Genomic DNA, 19,339 nt, shown 5'->3' on the forward strand with positions numbered 1-19,339 from the left:
CTTGAGCTTTGGGGAGTTTGGGGCTTTTTTGATGGGTCCGAGGTTCCCTCATAGCTCTGGGGGGGTCCAGGGGATCTCCCCCTGAGTTCTGGAGGTTTTTCGAGGAGTTTTTTTGGGGCTTTTTGGGGGTTTTTGGGGGTCCCGGTACCTTCGCTCCGCCGGGGCCGCGCCGCGGATGACTCAGGGCAGGGGGCGTGGCCACCACAGACCACGCCCACGTCGCCTCATTGGATACGAGTTCCCGCCCAAATGTGTGGGTGTGGCCCGAAAGGGCGTGGTTATATGACCCCGCCCATTCCCTTATTTGGTTATATGGGCGTGGCCTATCGTGGACCACGCCCATTCCTAATTTGGGACGGGTTCCTGGGAGGTTTTTGGGGGTCCCACCCCCCACGACCCCCCCCAAACCCTTCCCATGAGCTCCGAACTCACAGACCCCCCCCAAATTCTGTGTCTCCATCCTCAAAACCCCCCAAAATGTGCGGTCACAACCACCAAACCTCCCCCCAAAAATATTGGGGTCCAGACTGCCCCACATCCCCCCAAGATTTGGGTTCCCCCAACCAAACCCCGAGACCTCCCCCCTAATTTTACGACCCCCTTCCAAATTCACAGCCCAATCCCATCCCCAAAAATTTGGGGACCCGCCCTGGCGGTGTCACCGTCATCTTTTATTCCCTCCGGGGGGGTCCCAGGGGGGGCTCAGCCCCCGCCCCCCACCCCCGGCCCTGCCCCACATCTTTTTTTGGGGGGGGGATGGGGGGGCAGCGGTGGGGGGGGGGCCCCCAAAACGTCACAATCACGGCACAAAGACACGGGGTGGGGGGAGGGGCACGGCCGGGGGGGGCTTTGGCACGGCCGTGGGGTGGGGGAGGGGCTGTGGGGGGATTTTGGGGGGATTTTGGTGTTTTTGGGGGGTTTTAGGGGTTTCATTGGGGTTGGGGTTCTATGGGGGGGAGTCAAGCCCCGCCCACTCCGCCGCCCCCTCCCCCTTGGGGGCGTGGCTTAGCCCCAGGCCCCGCCCCCAATGGCCGCCGTGAGGGGCGGCTCTTCGGCACAGCGCCCTCTGCCGGACGGGAGGACCTGCAGGAAGGGAGACACGGGGCGGGTCAGGGCGCCCTCTGGCGGATTGGAGGACCCGGAGTATTACTGGGGGGGGGGATCCAAATTTATCCACCCCCCTCCTAAAATTGCCCAGAAAACTGCCCCAATCCCCTCATGGGACCCCAAATTAACCCTCCATGGAGCCCCCCCCCCAAAATTCCTCACAACCCCCACCTTCCCCATGGAGACCCCAAACCCCCCCAAAATACCCCAAAACACAACCAGAGCCCCTAAACCCACCAAACCTCCCCCCAAACCCTCCCAAATCCCCCAAAACTCCCCAAAATCCCCTAAAACCACCCCAAAACCTCCCCCCAAACCCTCCCAAATCCCCAAAAACTCCCCAAAATCCCCTAAAACCACCCCAAAACCACCCCCAAACCCACCCCAAACCCCCCAAACCCCTTACTCAAACCCTACCGAAATTCCCCCAAAATCCCTCCGAACCCACACCAACCCCCCCAAAATCCCTCCAAACCCACCCCAAACCCCCCCCAAAATCCCTCCAAACTCCCCAAACCCCCCAACCCCCCCCAAGCCCCCCAGAATCCCTCCAAACCCCCCAAACTGCCCCCGGAGCCCCCCCAAAATCCTTCCAAACCCCCCAAACCCACCCTAAAGCCCCTCAAATCCTCTCCGAGCCCCCCCAAACCCACCCCAAAACCCACTCCGAGCCCCCCAAAATCCCTCCAAACCCCCTAAAAGCCCCAAATCCCCCCAAAATCCCCCCAAACCCCCCAAACCCCCCCGAGCCCCCCAAAATCTCACCCTACATCTGGTTGGCGAAGGAGGTGGGGGCTCCCTGGCCGTACCCCCCGTCCGAGGGGGGTCCCCCGTAGCCCCCCTGGCCGTAGTCGGGCTGGTACCCCCCCCCGGGCTGCCCGTACCCCCCCTCGGGGGGGCCGTACCCCCCTTCCGGGGCCGGGGCCTTTTCGGGGACCCCCCCTGGGGGGGGGGCGCGGGCCCCCAGGCCCCCCCAGCCGGTCTCCTTGAAGACGAACCAGAGGTTCCCCGTCCACAGCACCAGGTTCAGGAACCCGAACACCTGCGGGATTTGGGGGGTTTTGGGGGTTTTTTGGGTTTTTTGGGATTTTGGGATGGTTATGGGGGGATTTTGGGGCATTTTTTGGGGGTTTGGGGCAGTTTTTTGGGTGGAATTTTGAGGTTCCCCGTCCACAGCACCAGGTTCAGGAAGCCGAACACCTGCGGGATTTTGGGGGGTTTTGGGGGGGTTTGGGGGATTTTTTGGGGTTTTTGGGATTTTGGGGTGGTTATGGGGGGACTTTGGGGCATTTTTTGGGGGTTTGGGGCAGTTTTTTGGGTGGAATTTTGAGGTTCCCCGTCCACAGCACCAGGTTCAGGAAGCCGAACACCTGCGGGGTTTTGGGGGGTTTTGGGGGATATTTTGGGGATTTTTTTGGGTTTTGGGGGGCATTATGAAAGTATTTGGGAGTTTTTGAGGGATTTTGGGGTTTTTTTGAGGGTTTTGGGGGCTATTTTGGGAGTTTTGGGGGGTTTGAGGGTTTTGGGGGGTTTTGGGGGGGAGTTTTGGGTTTTTTTTGAGGGTTTTGGGGGTATTTTGGAGGTTTTTGGGGTTTTTTGGGTTTTTTTTGAGGGTTTTGGGGGTATTTTGGAGGTTTTTGAGGGGAATTTTTGGGGAGTTTTGGGTTTTTGAAGGTTTTGGGGGTTTTTTGGGTTTTTTTGGGGTTTTTGGGGTATTTTGGAGGCTTTTGGGGGTATTTTGGGGGTTTTGGGGTTTTTTGGGGTTTTTTGAGGGTTTTGGGGGTATTTTGGGGGGGATTTTTGGGGGGGATTTTTTGGGGGGATTTTTGGGGGGATTTTTGGGGGGGATTTAGGGTTTTTTTTTTTTGGGGGGGAATTTTGGGGTCTCAGACTCACCACGGAGGTGTTGAGCCCCGAGGTTCGGGGTGCCCCCAGCGCCTGGCACCGCGCCCCCGGGCGTTGGCACCCCCCGACCTGGGCCAGCACCCCCGAGGGCGCCGTGGCCGCCTTCACCTCGGCCAGCGCGGCCGCCCAGGCGCAGGAGCTGACCAGCCACAGGAACGCCAGCGCTGCCGTCACCCCCAGGTCCTGGCGGGACAGAATCGGGGGTCAGGGCACCCCAACATCCACAGCAGAGACCCCAGACCCACCTGAGCTGGCTGAGACCCCAAAAACCCCCCAAAAATCCCTCCATAACCACCCAAAACTGCCCCAAATCCCCTCAAAACTCCCCCAACCCCCCCAGAACTGCCCCAAACTCCCTTTAATTTCATCCCAACCCCCCCAAATTTCATCCCAGCCCCCCAAACTCCCCCAAACCCTGCCCCAACCCCTTCAAGATACCCCAAAAAAACCCCCCTTAATCCCCCCATAACCACTTCAAACTCCCCCGAAACTGCCCCACACTCCCCCCAAACTGCCCCAAATTCCCCCAAAACTGCCCCAAACGCCCCCAAAACTGCCCCAAAGCCCCCCAAAACTCCCCCAACCCCCCCAAATTTCATCCCTGCCCCCCAAAACCTCCTCCAACCCCTTCAAGAGACCCCCAAGCCCCCCAAAACCCCCCCGTAACCCCTCAATAATGACTCAAAACCCCCCCAGAACTGCCCCCAACCCCCCCAGAACTGCCCCCAACCCCCCAAATTCCACTCCAGTCCCCCCAAACTCACGATGCGGGGCCCGCGCCCCCCCGCCCGGTAGGCCTGGGGGGCGAACAGGTACCCCCCGAGGGCGGCGGGGGCGTAGAGGAACGAACCGACCCCGACGGTGACGAAGAACTGCGCGGCCGAGGAGTGGTCACCCACCAGGAACACCCGCTCGGGGGGACCCCCCCCGCACGAGGGGGCCTCGAAGTACACCTGGTGCAGCCTGGGGGGGTCCCCGAGATTTGGGGGGGGGTCCAGGGTAAAGTTTGGGGGGTCTCATCCCGATTTTTGGGGGATTTTTTGGCGATTTTCGGGATTTTTTGCTGATTTTTTAATGGGTTTTAGGGATTTTGGGGGTTTTTGGGACGCCTCCCCACACCTGGTGCAGCCTGGGGGGGTTCCCAATATTTGGGGGGGGTCCAGGGTGAAGTTTGGGGGAGCTCATACCGATTTTTGGGGGATTTTTTTAGCGATTTTTGGGATTTTATTGCAATTATTGGGGGATTTTTGAGGATTTTTGGGGATTTTGGGACCCCCCCACCCAGACCCCCAAATCCCCTCCAAACCCTCCCCAAATCCCCCTCAAATCCCCCCTAAATCCCCTCAAATTCCCTCCAAACCCCCTCAAAGCCCCCAAATTCCCCTCAAACTTACCATGAGACCCCCCCAAATCCCACTCAAAACCCCCCCAAACTCAACCCAAACCCCCAAATCCCCCTCAAACCCACCCTGAGACCCCCAAATCCCCCCAAAGCCCCCCATGCCCACCTGAAGGGGTACCCGAAGGCCACGGTGATGGGGGCGGAGCGGTTTGGGGGGGCGCACTCGATGCTGAGGCGCAGAGAGCCGCTGAACCCCCCGCAGGTGGCGAAGGCGAAGATGGAGAAGAGCTGGGGGGGCAAACTGGGGTTACTGGGAGGGACTGGGAGGGGATTTGGGGGGATTTGGAGGGGCTATGAGGGAGTTTGGGGGGGATAAAATGGGGTTTGGGAGGCACTGGGAGGGACTGGGAGGAGATTGGGGGGGACTGGGAGGGGTTTTGGGGGGATTTGGAGGGGCTATGGGGGAGTTTGGGGGGATAAAATCGGGTTTGGGGGGATTTGGGGGGTACTGGGGGTCACTGGGAGGAGTTTTGGGGGGGCCCTGGGGGGATTTGGGGGGCACTGAGACACTGAACCCCCCACAGGTGGCGAAGACGAAGATGGAGAAGAGCTGGGGGGCAAACTGGGGTTACTGGGAGGCACTGGGAGGGGATTTGGGGGGGCTATGAGGGAGTTTGGGGGGTTAAAATGGGGTTTTGGGGAGGGTTAGGGGTCATGTGAGGGACTGGGAGTCACTGGGAGGGGGTTTGGGGGGATTTGGAGGGGCTATGAGGGAGTTTGGGGGTTAAAATGGGGTTTGGGGGGATTTGGGGGGTACTGGGGGTCGCTGGGAGGAGTTTTGGGGAGGGCCTGGGGGGATTTGGGGGGCACTGAGACACTGAACCCCCCGCAGGTGGCGAAGGTGAAGATGGAGAAGAGCTGGGGGGGCAAACTGGGGTTACTGGGAGGCACTGGGAGGGGACTGGGAGGTTTTGGGGGGGATATGGGGGAATATGAGGGAATTTGGGGGGGGTTGGAGGGGCTGTGAGGGAGTTTGGGGGGGTTAAAATGGAGTCTGTGGGTCACTGGGAGGGACTGGGAGGGACTGGGAGGAGTTTGGGGGTCACTGGGAGGGACTGGGAGGGACTGGGAGGGACTGGGAGGAGTTTGGGGGTCACTGGGAGGGACTGGGAGGGACTGGGAGGAGTTTGGGGGTGACTGGGAGGGGTCTGGGGGGGGTCACTGGGGGTTACTGGGATGAACTGGGAGAAACTGGGAGCGGTTCTGGGGGGGTTTGGGGGTCCCTGGGGTGGTTTGGGGGGGCACTGGGATGAACTGGGATAAACTGGGAGGGGTTTGGGGGGGTCCCGGGGGGATTTGGGGGCTCCAAAGGGTTTTGGTTTTTGGGGGGGGGCGGGGAGGGATTTTGGGGCTGATTCCAGAATTTTGGGGGGTCCCGGATGAATTTGGGGGGCTCAGGAGGGACCTTGAGGGGTCACGGGGGGGTCAGGGGGGGACACAGCCCCTCCCCCCCCCCAAACCAAAAAAATCCCGGGATTATCCCGGATTATGGAGGCGACCCAGATTGGGGGGGAGGGGCACGGGGGGGGGAGGGGAAATGGGGGAGATTTGGGGATTTTGGGGGGTCCTGGGAGGATTTGGGGGTCCCAAAAGTCACTTTTGGGGTCGGGGGGAGGATCCGGGGGGGGTTTGGGGTTCTTGGGGGGGGATCCAGGGGATTTTGGGGGGGGGTTGGAGTTTTTGGGGTGTTCTGGGGATTTTTGGGGGTTCTGGGGATTTTTGGGGGTCACGGGGAGTTTTTTTTGAGGTGGTTCTGAGATTTTTTTGGGGTTTTCCGGGAAGGTTTTGGGGCGATTTTGGAGTTTTTGGAGGTCCTGAGGAGTTTGTGGGGGGGGGGGGTCACAAGGGGGATTTTGGGGTTTTTGGGGTTCTTGGGGGGTTGGGGTGGTTTTGGGCTTTTTTTGGGTGGTTTTGGGAACTTTTGGGGGTGCGGCGAGGATTTTGGGGTGGTTTGGATGTTTTGTGGGTTGTTTTGAGTTTTTTGGGGTCTTCTGGGAGGATTTTGGGGTGGTTTTGGTTTTTTTGGGGGCGGTTTTGAGATTTTTGGAGTCTCCCAGGAGGATTTTGGGGTGATTTTGGGGTTTTCTGGAGGTCTCGGGGTGGGGTTGGACTTTTAGGATGGTTTTGGGGTTTTTGGGGTGTCCTGGGAGGATTTTGGGGTGGTTTTGGGGTTTTTTTTGGGGTGGTTTTGGGGTTTTTTTGGGGTCTGAGAGGGATTTTGGGGTGGTTTGGGGTTTTTTTGGGGGTCACTCACCCACTCCAGCAGCTTGAGGAAGCCCAGGGGCTCCTTGACCACCCGGAACTGCCCCCCGGCCACCAACTGGGGGGGGAGGGACCCTCAGGGGGGGCTCGGGGACCCCCCAAAATCAGACCCCTCCAAAAATCCCCCCCAAAAAAACCCCAAAAAACCCAAAATCCCCTCAAAACCCCGCCAGGATCCCCCCAAGGACAAATTCGGGTGGGGGGGTCACCCCAAACCTGGCCGTGCTGACGTCACGCTGACGTCACACCCCGCCCCCCACCCATTTTTGGGGTTTTTTTCTCCCCCCCCCATTGTTGCTGCATCATCATCCTCACCCCCCCCCCTCCCCCACCCCCGGGGATGCTGCGGCAGCGACCCCTCCCCAAAATGACCCCTCCCCCTTCAAGGGCATCGCCCCCTCCCCCAAATCCTTCCCGCGACCCCTCCCCAAATCCAGGACCGCCCCCCCCGCCCCCCAAATCCACCCGCATCCCCCAAATCCTGGAGCCCCCCCCTCAAAATCCACCTGCACCGCCCCAAATGGAGAAACCCCCTCCCCAAATGGAGAATCCCCCTCCCCAAATGGAGAATCCCCCTCCCCAAATGGAGAATCCCCCTCCTCAAATCGAGGTCCCCTCCCCAAATTCCTCCGCCCACCCCAAAAATTCATCAGCACCCCCTCAAATCCCCCCCGAGCCCCCTCCCCACAATTCCCCAGCGTGGAGCGGGGGGGTCGCAGCCGCCCCCCGCCCCCCCAGCCGGCCCGGGGGGGTTTTGGGGGGGGTCTCCGGGTGGGTTTGGCGCAGAGGGGGGGTCCGGGGGGGTTTTTTTGGGGGGGGTCCCCACCTGGTTGAGCACCTCCATCCTGCGGGTCCGGAGACGCAGCGCGGCGGGGGGGGGAGCGGCGCGCCGCGGAACAGCCGCGAAGGGAGGGGGCACGGAGCAGGGAACAGCGGCGCGTGCGCGGCGGCGGCGGGGGGAAGAAAGTGAGAGGCAACAGCCGAAAGAGGAGGGTGGAGAGGAAGACGAGGTAACAGCGCTAGGAAGCGAAGGGCGGAAGTGACGTAATGAAGAGGCAAAGGGCGCCGCCATCTTGAGTGAGGGCAATGTCGGGGGGCGGAAATAATTTTGGGCGGGAAAAAGGGAATTGTGGGAATTTTTGAGGGGGATTTGGGGAATTTTTCAGGGGAATTTGGGAATTTTCGAGGGGGGTTTGGGGAATTTTTGAGGGCAATTTGGGGCATTTGGAGAATTTGGGAATCTTCGAGGGGGGTTTGCGGAATTTTTGAGGAGAATTTTTGAGGCAGATTTGGGGAATTTTTGAGGGGAATTTGGGGGATTTCTGAGGGGAGGATTAATTGGGAGGGGTACAGGAATTTATTGAGAGGTTTTAAGAGGAGTTTGGGGTGGAAATTGGGGTTTTTTTGAGGGGAAAATAGAGAATTTGGGGATTTTTTTTTTTTTGAAGAGATTTTGAGGCAATTTTTTGGGGATTTTGGGGGTCCCACTCCCACTTTTGGAAGGGTGGCCCATGCTATTATTGTCCGTTTTTCCCTTTATTTGAATTTTTTCACTCTCCACTTTTATCAGGATTATCGGGAGGGAATCTCAGTTTAATTCAGGGAAATTCCCGATTTTTTTTATTGCGGGGTCCCCAAATTTATTTAGAAGCTTCCCAAATCCCGAATTTATTGCGGAGGCTTCTCCCCTTCTAAGATGTCATCCAGCATCTCCTCACACATCAGCAGCGCCCGTGCCACGTGGAAACAGCCTGGAAAAACGGGGGGAAAACAGGAAAAAGGGGGGAAATCGGGGTAAAATTGGGGTAAAATTGGGGAAAATCGGGGTAAAATTGGGGAAAATCAGGAAAAATTGGGGGAAAAATCAGGAAAAATTGGGGGAAAATCAGGAAAAATCGTGGGGAAATGTGGAAAAATCATGGGAAAAATCAGGAAAAATCGGGAAAAAATGGGAAAAATCCCATCCCCGACCCCCCCTCGTGGATCAGAGACCCCAGACCCACCTTTGTAGGGCCCCCCCTTGATGGAGAGAGCCACGGAGCCGTCGCGGTTCAGGTACCCAAACCACTCCCCGTGCTCGGGGTCACGGAACTGAGGGGAAATTGGGGCATTTTGGGGGCATTTTGGGGGGATTTGGGGGGATTTTTGGGGGATTTGGGGAGGGGGAGACCCCCACCTCTAATAAAAACCCTCCCAGTCCCGAAAAAGGAGACCCTAAAAAGGTTTGGAATGGGGAAATCTCCATGGGGAGAGGCTTTGGGGACCCCCCCAAATGGGGACAGCCCAAATTGGGACCCCCCACCCCAAATTGGGACCCTTTGGGACCCCCCCCCCATTTGGGAGCTCCTCGGGACCCCCCCAAATACCCCTCAAGACCCCAAATTTGCCCCTCAAGACCCCAAATTTTGCTCCACAGGGACCCCCAAGGATCCTCTCAATATCCCAAAACCCCTCCAAGACCCCAAATCCCCCCAAAATCCCCAATTCTCTTTCAAATAATCCCAAAATCCACCCAACTCCTCCAAAATCCCCTCTAGTCCATCTCAAATCCCCCCAAATCTCCCCAAATCTCCCCAAATCCCCTAAACTCTCACAAATTTCCTCCTAATTCCCCCAAAATCCCTCAAATTCTCCTAATTTTCCTCTTAATTTCCCCCAAAATCCCCCAAATCCCCCAAACTCTTCCAGATTTCCTCCTCATTCCCCCCAAAATCCCTCAAATTCTCCTCAAATCCCCCAAACTCTCCCAAAATTCCTCCTAATTCCCCCCAAAACCCCCCAAATCTCCCCAAATCTCACCCAAATTTCCCCCAAAATCCCCCCAATGCCCTCAAATCCCGCCCAAATTTCCCATAAAATGCCCCCAAATCCCCCCAAATTTCCCCAAAATTTCTCCAATTTCCCCCCAAAATCCCCAAATCCCCCGAATTTGCCCCAAATCCCCACCTTGTCGAAGGTGTACTGGGCCAGCTGCAGGAACTGGGAGACCAAACTGGGCCGGGGCTGGAAGCGCTGGGCGGCCAGGAGGGCAACCATGGCCTCGGCGTGGGGCCACCAGAGCTTCAGGGACCACTCCAGCTGGGAACGGGGGAAAAATGGGAATTTGGGGAAAAACGGGGAAAAAGAGAGAAAATTGGGGAAAAATGGAGAAAATTGGGAGAAAAATAGAGAAAAAATGGGGAAAAAATGGGGAAACGGGGGTGAGGTCACTGGTGTGGGGCCACCAGAGCTTCAGCTGGGAATGGGGGGAAAAATGGGAATTTGGGGGGGAAATGGGAAAAAAAGAGGAAAAAAGAGAGAAAATTGGGGGGGAAATGGAGAAAAAATGGGGAAAAAATGGGGAAATGGGGGTGAGGTCACTGGTGTGGGGCCACAGACCTCTCCAGCTGGGAATGGGGGAAAAATGGGAATTTGGGGAAAAAATGAGGGAAAAATGGGTGAAAATGGGTAAAAAAAGAGAGAAATTTGGGGGGAAAATGGGTAAAAAAGGGGAAAATGGGGGGGGGAAATGGGGAAGAAATGGGGAAAAAGGGGGTGAGGTCACTGGTGTGGGGCCACCACACCTTCAGGGACCTCTCCAGCTGGGACTGGGGGAAAAATGGGAGAAAACCTGGGGATTTTGGGGTACTTGGGAAGTTCTGGATGGAATTTTGAGGTCCCTGGGTGAGATTTTGGGGTCCCAGTTGGGATTTGGGGGTTCAGGGTGGGATTTTGGGGCTCTCCAGGTGGGATTTGAGGTCCCTGGGTGCCATTTTGAAGCACCCGAGTGGGGTTTCTTAGGATTTCTGAGGTGAATTTTGGGGTCCCCAGTTAAATTTTGGGGTTCCCATTTGAATTTTGGGGTCCCCAGGTGAAGCTTGGGGTTCCCAGGTGAGATTTTGAGATCCCCATGTCAGATTTTGGGGTTCCCAGATGAATTTTGGGGCTTTCCAGGTGGGATTTGATGCCCCTGGGTGCCATTTTAAAGCACCTGAGTGGGTTTTTTTGGGGATTTGTGAGGGGAATTTTGGGGCTCCCAGTTCAATTTTGGGGTCCCCAGATGAATTTTGGGGTCCCAGATGAATTTTGAGGCTCTCCAGGTGGGATTTGGGGTTTCCAGGTGGGATTTGATGCCCCAGGTGCCTTTTTTAAGCACTTGAGTGGGTTTTTTTGGGGATTTGTGAGGGGAATTTTGGGGCTCCCAGTTCAATTTTGGGGTTCCCATGTGAATTTTGGGGTTCCCATGTGAATTTTGGGGTTCCAATGTGGATTTTGGGGTTACCTGGGTGGGGCAGTGCCCGTCAGCATCCAGGAAATAGAAGAGCCCCCCGTGCTGGGGGTCCCAGCCCCATTTCAGGGGTCCCTCCACCAGCGCTGCCACCGCCCGGGCCCCCAAATCCGCGTCCCCCCGGCGCCCCGAAAACTCCAGCAGCAGCCAGGCGGCCTCCAGGGCGTGGCCTGGGCACCCCAAAACCCGGGGGGGCGAAAATTGGGGGGAAAAAGCAAAAAAAATGAGAAAAAAGAGAAAAAGAAAAGAAAAATATTAAAAAATGAGAAAAAAAGAGAAAAAAATCGGGGTCTTGTAGCTCAAAATTGGGGTTTAGGAGCCCAAAAATTGGGGGAAATGCCTCAAACAGAGGGGACCCCGAATTTGGAGGGGGAAAGAGCAGAAAATTGGGGGGAAAGGAGTAAAAAAATGAGGGAAAAGGAGAAAAAAATTGGGGAAATCTTCCTCCCCCAAAATTGGGATCAACCCCCCCCCAAACTGGGATTTCCCCACAAAATCAGGGCCAAAGCTCCCCAAAACTGGGATTTCCTCACAAAATGGGCCTCCCTCCCCAAATTTGGGTTTCACCCCAAAATCGAGCTCCAAACCCCTGAAATTTGGATCAACCTCCCCCAAAATTGGAATTTCCCCCCAAAATCAGCAACTCCCTTCCCCAAATTAATTTTTTCCCAAAAAAATCGAGCTCCAACCCCCCCAAAATCAGGATTTCCCCCCAAAATCAGGAACTCCCTTTCCCAAAATTGGAATTTTCCCCCAAAATCAGCAACTCCCTTCCCCAAATCTGGGTTTCCCCCTGAAAATTGATCTCCAAGCCCCCCAAAAATCAGGATTTCCTCCCAAAATCAGGGTTTCCATTCCCCAAATTAATTTCCCCCCCCCAAAATCGGGATCAAACCCCCCCAAACTCGGGGTCCCCCTCCCCAAATTGGGGTCCCCCCTCACCGGGGTTCATGAGGCGCCCGAGGCTCCCCGGCAGCTCCTCCCCCTCGGGGGTGACGTTCTCCAGCACCACCGAGTCCCCCCGCTGCCCCCCAAATTTGGGGGGACCCCCGGTGAGGGGGGGGACCCGATTTTGGGGAGCCCCCGGGGCTGCTCGTGGGGGAAAAGAGCCCCCGGGGGCGGTGGTTGGGGGTCCCAGGGGGGATTTGGGGGGTCCCAGGGGGATTTTGGGGGTCCCAGGGGGGATCTTGAGGGTCCCAGGGGGGATTTTGGGGGTCCCAGGGGGGATTTTGGGGGTCCCAGGGGGGATCTTGAGGGTCCCAGGTGTGATTTTTGGGGTCCAGGTGTAATTTTTTTGGGTTGCCAGGTGTGATTTGGGGTGCCCAGGTGTGATTTTTGGGGTTCCCTGGTGTGATTTGGGGTCCCCAGGCCGATTTTTGGCATTCCCAGACTGATTTTTGGGTCCCCAGGATGATTTTTGGGTCCCCAGGATGATTTTTGGGGTGCCCAGGCTGATTTTTGGGTCCCCAGGATGATTTTTGGCATTCCCAGACTGATTTTTGGGTCCCCAGGCTGATTTTTGGGGTGCCCAGGCTGATTTTGGGATGCCCAGGCTGATTTTTGGGGTGCCCAGGATGATTTTTGGGGTCCCCAGGATGATTTTGGGGTGCCCAGGACGATTTTTGGGGTACCTGCAGGTGCATCAGGACGTGCCGCGCCCCCCACTCCGCCATGGCCTCGGCCTCGGGGTCGGGCTGACTTTGGGGGTCCCTCCGGGGGTCCCCCCAGAGCTGCAGCCCCACCTTCAGCACCATCAGGGCCTGGGCCAGCGCCTGCTGGGGGGGGGTCCCCGAAAACCGGGGGCGCCCCAATTCCATGGGGGCCCCCCGGGCCCAGCCCCACACGGCCCCGGCCCAGCGCCGGGCCCAGGCCTGCGGGAAATGGGTCAGGGGGCTTCGGGGGGGTTTGGGGGGGGCCTCACCCAGTCCTGGAGGTCAGGGGTGTTTGGGGGGTCCCAGGGGTGTTTGGGGGGTCCCAGGGGTGTTTTGGGGGGGGTTTCAGGGCTATTTTGGGGGGTCTCAGGGTTATTTGGGGAGGGCTCTGGGGGGTCCCAGGGTAATTTTGGAGAGGGCCCTCAGGGGTCCCAGGCTTATTTTGGGGAGGGGGTCTCAAGGTTATTTGGGGAGGGGGTGTCAGGGTTATTGTGGGGAGGGGGTCTCACCCTTTCCCGAGTGTCACAGGATTATTTGGGTGGGGGTCTCAGGGTTGAGGAGGGGTCTCAGGGTTCTTTTGGGGAGGGGTCCCAGGTCATTTTGGGGAGGGGTCCCAGGGTAATTTGGGGAGGGGTCCCGGGTAATTTGGGGAGGGGTCTCACTTGGTCCTAGGGTAATTTAGGGAGGGGTCCCAGGGTTAATTTGGGGAGGGGTCCCAAGGTTATTTGGGGAGGGGTCCCAAGGTTATTTGGGGAGAGGTCCCGGGTAATTTGGGGAGGGGTCTCAGCCGGTCCCAGGGTAATTTGGGGAGGGGTCCCAGGGTAATTTGGGTAATTTGGGGAGGGGTCCCGGGGAATTTGGGGAGGGGTCCCAGGGTAATTTGGGGAGGGGTCCCAGGGTAATTTGGGGAGGGGTCCCGGGGAATTTGGGGAGGGGGCTCACCCGGTAGCGCTCCTCCCCCGCCGCCCGGCCCAGCTCGTCCAGCCCCAGCGCGCAGAACGCTTCGCTGTAGAAGCTGCGCTGGAGCCGCTCCGGGCGCCCGTCCCGCCTCAGCGCGAAGGCGGCGCGGCTCGAGCCGGGCTCCGGCCGCACGTGGCTCTCCAGGAACTCCCCGGCTGCGGTTTGGGGGAAATCCCGCCGATTTTGGGCAATTTTGGGCAATTTTAGGTGAATTTTGGAGGAATCGGGGGCGCCCATAGAGATCAATGGGACAGCGCCGCTTAGCGGCCAAAGGGGGAATTGCAGCCGTTGAGATCGATGGGGGAATTTTAGGAAATTCGAAGGATTTGGGGGAATTTTAGGAAATTCGAAGGATTTGGGGGAATTTTAGGAAATTCGAGCGATTTGGGGGAGTTTGGAGGATTTGGGATTTTAAGGCGAATTGAGGGGAAATCGGAGGGACCTCGGGGGATGCAGAAATGGGGGAGCTGCACCCACAGGGATCGGTGGATTTGGAATTCCCCGGCTGGAATTGAAGGAATTTCAGGGAATTGTTGGGAATTTGGGGGTGGAAAAAAAAAGGGGGAACTGTGCCCGGAAAGATCAGTGGGGGAGCTGGGGGAAAATCGGAGGATTTGGGGCAGTTGAGGGGAGGAAAAAGGGAATTGAACCCAAAATTCAAAGGGGAAACTGCGCCCGTGGGGGAATTTGGGGGGAAATTGGGGGAATTTGGGGAAATGCAGGGATGGAAAAAGGGCGGAATTGCCCCAAAATCCCCCCCGGACCCCTCCCCACCTTTCCGCGCCGCCTGGAGCAGCTCGGGCCGGCGGAAGCGGGGCACGGTGCGGTACAGGCGGGAGTAGACCCAGATCTGGGGGTGCAGGGGGGTTTGGGGGGCTCAGGGGGGGTTGGGGGGCTCAGGGGGGTCCCGGGGGTCCCCCCGGGTCCCGCCCCGCGCCCCCCGCCCCACACCGACCTGCCGGCCCTGCAGCCACACGAATTTGGTGTCGTCGTAGACGGAACCGTCGCGGCTCAGGCAGGAGAAGAAACCCCTGGGGGGGAAATTTGGGGGGAGATTTGGGGGTCCCAGGGGCACTTGGGGGTCCCGGAACTCGTTAAGGGGGTCCTGGGTGTTCCCTGTGGGAATTTGGGGGGTCCTGGGCTCATCTTTGGCACTCAGCTGGGAGGAATTTGGGGGAAAATGGGGGGGTCCCAGAGCTTGGAACCCCCCCATGGGGCTGTGGGGGGCACTTGGGAGGTCCTGGGGGGGGTCCTGGGGGTCCCTGGGGGGTTTTTGGAGGTCCCAGAGATGGTTTTTAGGGTCCTGGGGGTGTTTTTGGGGGTCCCGGGGGTATTTCCGGGGGTCCCTGAGGTGTTTTTGGGGGTCCCGGGGGTGTTTTTGGGGGTCCTGGGGGTATTTCCGGGAGTCCCTGAGGTGTTTTGGGGGTTCCCGGGGGTGTTTTTGGGGGTTCCCGGGGTGTTTTTGGGGGTCCCGGGGGTGTTTTTGGGGGTCCCCGGGGTGTTTTTGGGGGTCCCCGGGGTGTTTTTGGGGTTCCCGGGGGTGTTTTTGGGGGTCTCCGCCCTCACCCGTGCTCGGGGTCGTGCGAGTGCCGCTCCCAGAACGCCACAGCCGCGTCCAGTTCGGCCGCGATGCGGCCCCGCCACGCCCGGAGCTCCTCCATGGCTGGGGAGGGGGCGTCCCGTGGGACCCCAGACCCACAGGAACCCCCCTGACCCACCCCGTGGGACCCCAGACCCACAAATACCCCCCTGACCCACCCGTGGGACCCCAGACCCACAGGAACCCCCCTGACCCACCCATGGGACCCCTGACCCACCCGTGGGACCCCAGACCCACAGGAACCGCCCTGTCCCACCCGTGGGACCCCAGACCCACCCATGGGACCCCAGACCCACAGGAACCCCCCTGTCCCACCCGTGGGACCCCAGACCCACCCGTGGAGCCCCCAGACCCACAAATACCCCCCTGAGGCACAAATAACCCCCTGACCCACCCGTGGAGCCCCCAGACCCACAAATACCCCCCAGACCCACAAATACCCCCCTGACCCACCCGTGGGACCCCAGACCCACAAATACCCCCCTGACCCACCCGTGGGACCCCAGACCCACAAATCCCCCCTCAGCCCACCCAGGGGGGTCCCCGAAATCCCCCGATTTCCCCCAAAACCCCCCGGCCCCGCACCCCGGGGGTCCCCATGGACGCCCCCAGCCCCCCCTCAGCCCTGGGGGTCCCCTCAGCCCCCCCGAGCCCCTTTTGGGGTCCCCAAAATCGCCCCCCCCCACCCCGGACCGACCGCGGCCCAGTCACGAGACCTCGCGACAAGGCCCCGCCCCCTTCCCTGACCACGCCCCTTTCTGACCACTGGCCACGCCCACCGCCACATGGCCACGCCCCCAGACCCAAAATTGGGGGGCTCAAAGGGGCTGGAGACCCCCAGAACCCCCCCAGGACTCCCCAGGTGACCCCCAGACCCAAAACTGGGGGTCCCAGACTACCGGAACCCCCCGTGCCCCAAAACCCCCGATTTTATTGAATGTTTACTCCAAAAAAATGTCTTTTTTTAATTTTCAAAATAGCACAAAAACGACGGACACAACACTCGGGGGGAGGGGGGAGGGGTCGGGGGGGGCTTTTTTCCCCCTCCCCCCCCCACTATGATACACAGGGGGTCCCCCCCTCCCCCTCCCCCCACCCCCGAGGGGGGGGGTCTGTACAGGGTGGGGGAGGGGTCCCGAGGGGGGATTTTGGGGAGGGGGGAGGGGCAGCGTTGTACAAAACTTTTCATTCCAGCAACTGCAACAGGTAAAAAAAAGCCCCCCCGACCCCCCCCCGAGGCGAGGGGACCCCAAAATTCCCCCCCCCCCCAAAAAACCCCCCAGGGGTGTTGGGGCCCGGGTTGGTTTTGTTTTTGGGGGGGGTCCCGGGGGTCCTTCACTGCCCTTCGGCCTTGGGCTTCTTTGGAGCGGATTTCCTGGGGAGGGGGAAATTTGGGGAGGGGTCTGATGGAGACCCCCTCCTCAAAATAACCCAAAAAAACCCCTGAGACCCCCCCCAAACGCAGCCCCACTGAGACCCCCAAAACCCCTCCATGCCCACCCAGCCCCCCCAAAACCAGACCCACAGACCCCTCCAGGACCCCCCACAGAAAAAGCCCCCAGACCCCAAATTCCCCCCCCAAACCCCTCAGAACAACCCCCAGGCCCCCAAAAGAGCCCCCAGACCCCCAAACATTCCCAGAAGAGCCCCCCAGAGCCCCCCGAAGCCCCCCACTCACAGGTCGGGGGACGCCAGGGGCCGTTTGCTGCCCGGTTTCCCGGCGGCTCCGTCCTTGCTCGACTCTGGGGGGGACAGCAGGGGGTGAGGGGGGACCCCCAGGTGTCTGCAGCCCCCCCCCAGGGTGTGTGCAGCCCCCAGACTCATTTCAGAGCCCCCAGACTCATTTCAGAGCCCCCAGACCCACCCAGCAGCCCCCACACCTGGGTGGTCGGGCTGTAACCATTGTTGCTGTGGGTGGGTGACAAGGGGACAATCCCAGTGCCACAAACCCACCCTGGTCTGTGCAGCCCCCAGACCCATTTTGGAGCCCCCAGACCCATTTCAGAGTCCCCAGACCCATTTTGGAGCCCCCAGACCCATTTCAGAGCTCCCAGACCCCCCAGCAGCCACTGCACCTGGGTGCCCAGACTGTAACCATTGTCACTGTGGCCGGGTGACAAGGGGACAATCCCCCTCCCACAGCCTCCCCAAGGCGCGTGCAGCCCCCAGACCCAGCTGGCAGCCCCCAGAGCCGTTTGGGAGCCCCCAGACCCACCTGGCAGCCCCCAGACCCATTTCAGAGCCCCCAGGCCCATTTTGGAGCCCCCTCACGTGGGTGGCCGGGCCGTAGCCATTGTCCTTGACAGGGTGGGTGACAATGGGACAATCCCCCTCCCACAGCCTCCCCAAGGCGTGTGCAGCCCCCAGACCCACCTGGCAGCCCCAGCCTCACCTGGCAGCCCCCAGACCCACCTGGCAGCCCCCAGACCCACCTTGCAGCCACCGCACCTGGGTGGCGGGGCCGTAGCCCTTGTCGTTGCGGGCGGCGATGCGGAAGATGATGGCCGGCTTGGTGGTGTGGTCGATGTGGGCGCTGGCCAGGCTGGAGGCGGGCACCAGGCACGAGGGGCTGGGCCCGCAGTAGACCCTCATAAAGGCCAACTGGGCCCCCCCGCCCCGCGCCTCGGGGCCCCCCCCGGGCCCCCCCTGGATGGCCAAGTACACCGAGTACTCCGCGATGCGCCCCGACGTCACCGACGGCGGCTCCCACGTCAGGTGCGCCCCGTCGGGGCTCTGGGGACACGGGACACGGGTCAGGGGGTCAGGGGGGTCAGGGGGCACGGGGGGACACGGGGACACCGGTCAGGGGGGTCAGGGGGACACCGGTCAGGGGGGTCAGGGGTCAGGGGGGACACGGGGACACGGGTCAGGGGGATCAGGGGTCAGGGGGACACGGGACACCGGTCAGGGGGGTCAGGGGTCAGGGGGCACGGGGGTCAGGGGGGACAGAGGGGTCAGGGGGGCACGGGGGTCAGGGGTCAGGGGGACACGGGGGTCAGGGGGCTCAGGGGGACATGGGGGTCAGGGGGGACATGGAGAGGACAGAGGGGTCACAGGGGTTGGGTTGTGGTTGATGTAAGGGCTCCTACATGGGTAGTGGTCCCTGTTATGGGTCTGGGGTCCCTGTAATGGGTCTGGGGCCCCTGTAATGGGTCTGGGGTCCCTGCTGGGGGTCTGGGGTCCCTGTTATGGGTCTGGGGTCCCTGCTGGGGGTCCGGGGTCACCTTGCTGATCTTGATGGCGCAGGGCGCCCCCGGGAAGCCGGGCAGGCAGGTTTTGAAGGCCGACAGCTCTGAGAAGGGCCCGCGGCCGCAGGCGTTCAGCCCGGCCACGCGGAACTTGTACGCCGTGCCCGGCTGCAGCTCCTGGCGGCGCAGCTGCGAGTGGTCCGGGACCCCCGAGCCCTCCTCCTGCGGGGACACGTGGGGACACCGTGGGGACACGGACACGGGACCCCCCAGACCAGGGACACAGACAGGGAAACCCCCCGAGCATTGGGGACAGCTCCGGGGACCCCCGAGCCCTCCCCTGTGGGATGTGGGGACACCGCGGGGACACTGTGGGGACAGAGAACCCAGGGGTGTCCCCTGGGGTGTCCCTGGGGTGTCCCCAGTGCCACAGGGGTGTCCCTGGGGTGTCCCCAGTGCCATGATCCTATCCCAGGGCTGTGTCCATGTCCCCATGTCCCCATGTCCGCAGGGCTGTCCCCATGTCCCTGGGACTGTCCCCATGTCTGTCCCCATGTCCCTATGTCCGTCCCCGTGTCCCCATGTCCATCCCCATGTCCGTCCCCATGTCCATCTCCTTGTCCCCATGTCTGTCCCCATGTCCATCCCCATGTCCCCATGTCCCCATGTCCATCCCCATGTCCCCATCCCCGTGTCCCCATGTCCCCGAGGCTGTCCCCATGTCCCCATGTCCATCTCCTTGTCCCCATGTCCCCATGTCCGTCGCCATGTCCTTCCCCATGTCTGTCCCCATGTCCCCATGTCCATCCCCATGTCCGTCCCCATGTCCATCTCCTTGTCCCCATGTCCCCATGTCCATCTCGTTGTCCCCATGTCCCCATGTCCATCCCCATGTCCCCATGTCCCCGTGTCCGTCCCCGTGTCCCCATGTCCATCCCCGTGTCCCCATGTCTGTCCCTATGTCCATCCCAATGTCCACATGTCTGTCCCCATGTC

General features: G+C 60.3%; 3 protein-coding genes across 14 annotated transcripts in view; all 3 read right to left on the reverse strand.

The window, feature by feature from the left end:
* Positions 1-650: 650 nt before the first annotated feature.
* LOC121468399 (synaptophysin-like) lies at positions 651-7,763 on the reverse strand. The gene is made up of 7 exons (XM_041711935.2): positions 7,503-7,763; positions 6,669-6,734; positions 4,521-4,642; positions 3,777-3,975; positions 3,004-3,195; positions 1,873-2,149; positions 651-1,083 (listed from the first exon to the last, which is right to left on the reverse strand). Exons 1-6 carry the CDS (start codon positions 7,746-7,748, stop codon positions 1,874-1,876), a joined length of 1,101 nt encoding a protein of 366 aa, XP_041567869.2. The 5' UTR covers positions 7,749-7,763; the 3' UTR covers positions 651-1,083; position 1,873.
* Positions 7,764-8,193: 430 nt separating this feature from the next.
* RENBP (renin binding protein) lies at positions 8,194-15,911 on the reverse strand. 7 transcript variants are annotated; one of them, XM_072920229.1, is made up of 11 exons: positions 15,872-15,911; positions 15,122-15,218; positions 14,511-14,586; positions 14,330-14,405; positions 13,538-13,710; positions 12,575-12,814; positions 11,886-11,967; positions 10,938-11,113; positions 9,623-9,754; positions 8,680-8,767; positions 8,194-8,427 (listed from the first exon to the last, which is right to left on the reverse strand). In XM_072920229.1, exons 2-11 carry the CDS (start codon positions 15,214-15,216, stop codon positions 8,345-8,347), a joined length of 1,221 nt encoding a protein of 406 aa, XP_072776330.1. In that variant the 5' UTR covers positions 15,217-15,218; positions 15,872-15,911; the 3' UTR covers positions 8,194-8,344. The 7 variants fall into 7 exon arrangements, with proteins under 7 accessions (XP_072776330.1, XP_072776329.1, XP_072776334.1 ...); XM_072920228.1 differs by having other exon boundaries at positions 15,853-15,901; XM_072920233.1 differs by lacking the exon at positions 12,575-12,814 and having other exon boundaries at positions 15,853-15,901.
* Positions 15,912-16,459: 548 nt separating this feature from the next.
* Positions 16,460-19,339, reverse strand: part of HCFC1 (host cell factor C1) — a 28,288-nt gene continuing 25,408 nt past the window's right edge. For all 6 annotated transcript variants that reach the window (XM_072920285.1, XM_072920287.1, XM_072920286.1 and 3 more), the window contains 4 exons: positions 18,380-18,565; positions 17,588-17,888; positions 16,834-16,897; positions 16,460-16,530 (listed from right to left, as the gene is read on the reverse strand). In XM_072920285.1, coding sequence (XP_072776386.1) covers positions 16,491-16,530; positions 16,834-16,897; positions 17,588-17,888; positions 18,380-18,565 — 591 coding nt within the window. In that variant the 3' untranslated portion in view covers positions 16,460-16,490. The remainder of the gene's footprint in view (positions 16,531-16,833; positions 16,898-17,587; positions 17,889-18,379; positions 18,566-19,339) is intronic.

The sequence above is a fragment of the Taeniopygia guttata genome, chromosome 31, assembly GCF_048771995.1.
Source record: "Taeniopygia guttata chromosome 31, bTaeGut7.mat, whole genome shotgun sequence".
NCBI lineage: Eukaryota > Metazoa > Chordata > Aves > Passeriformes > Estrildidae > Taeniopygia > Taeniopygia guttata.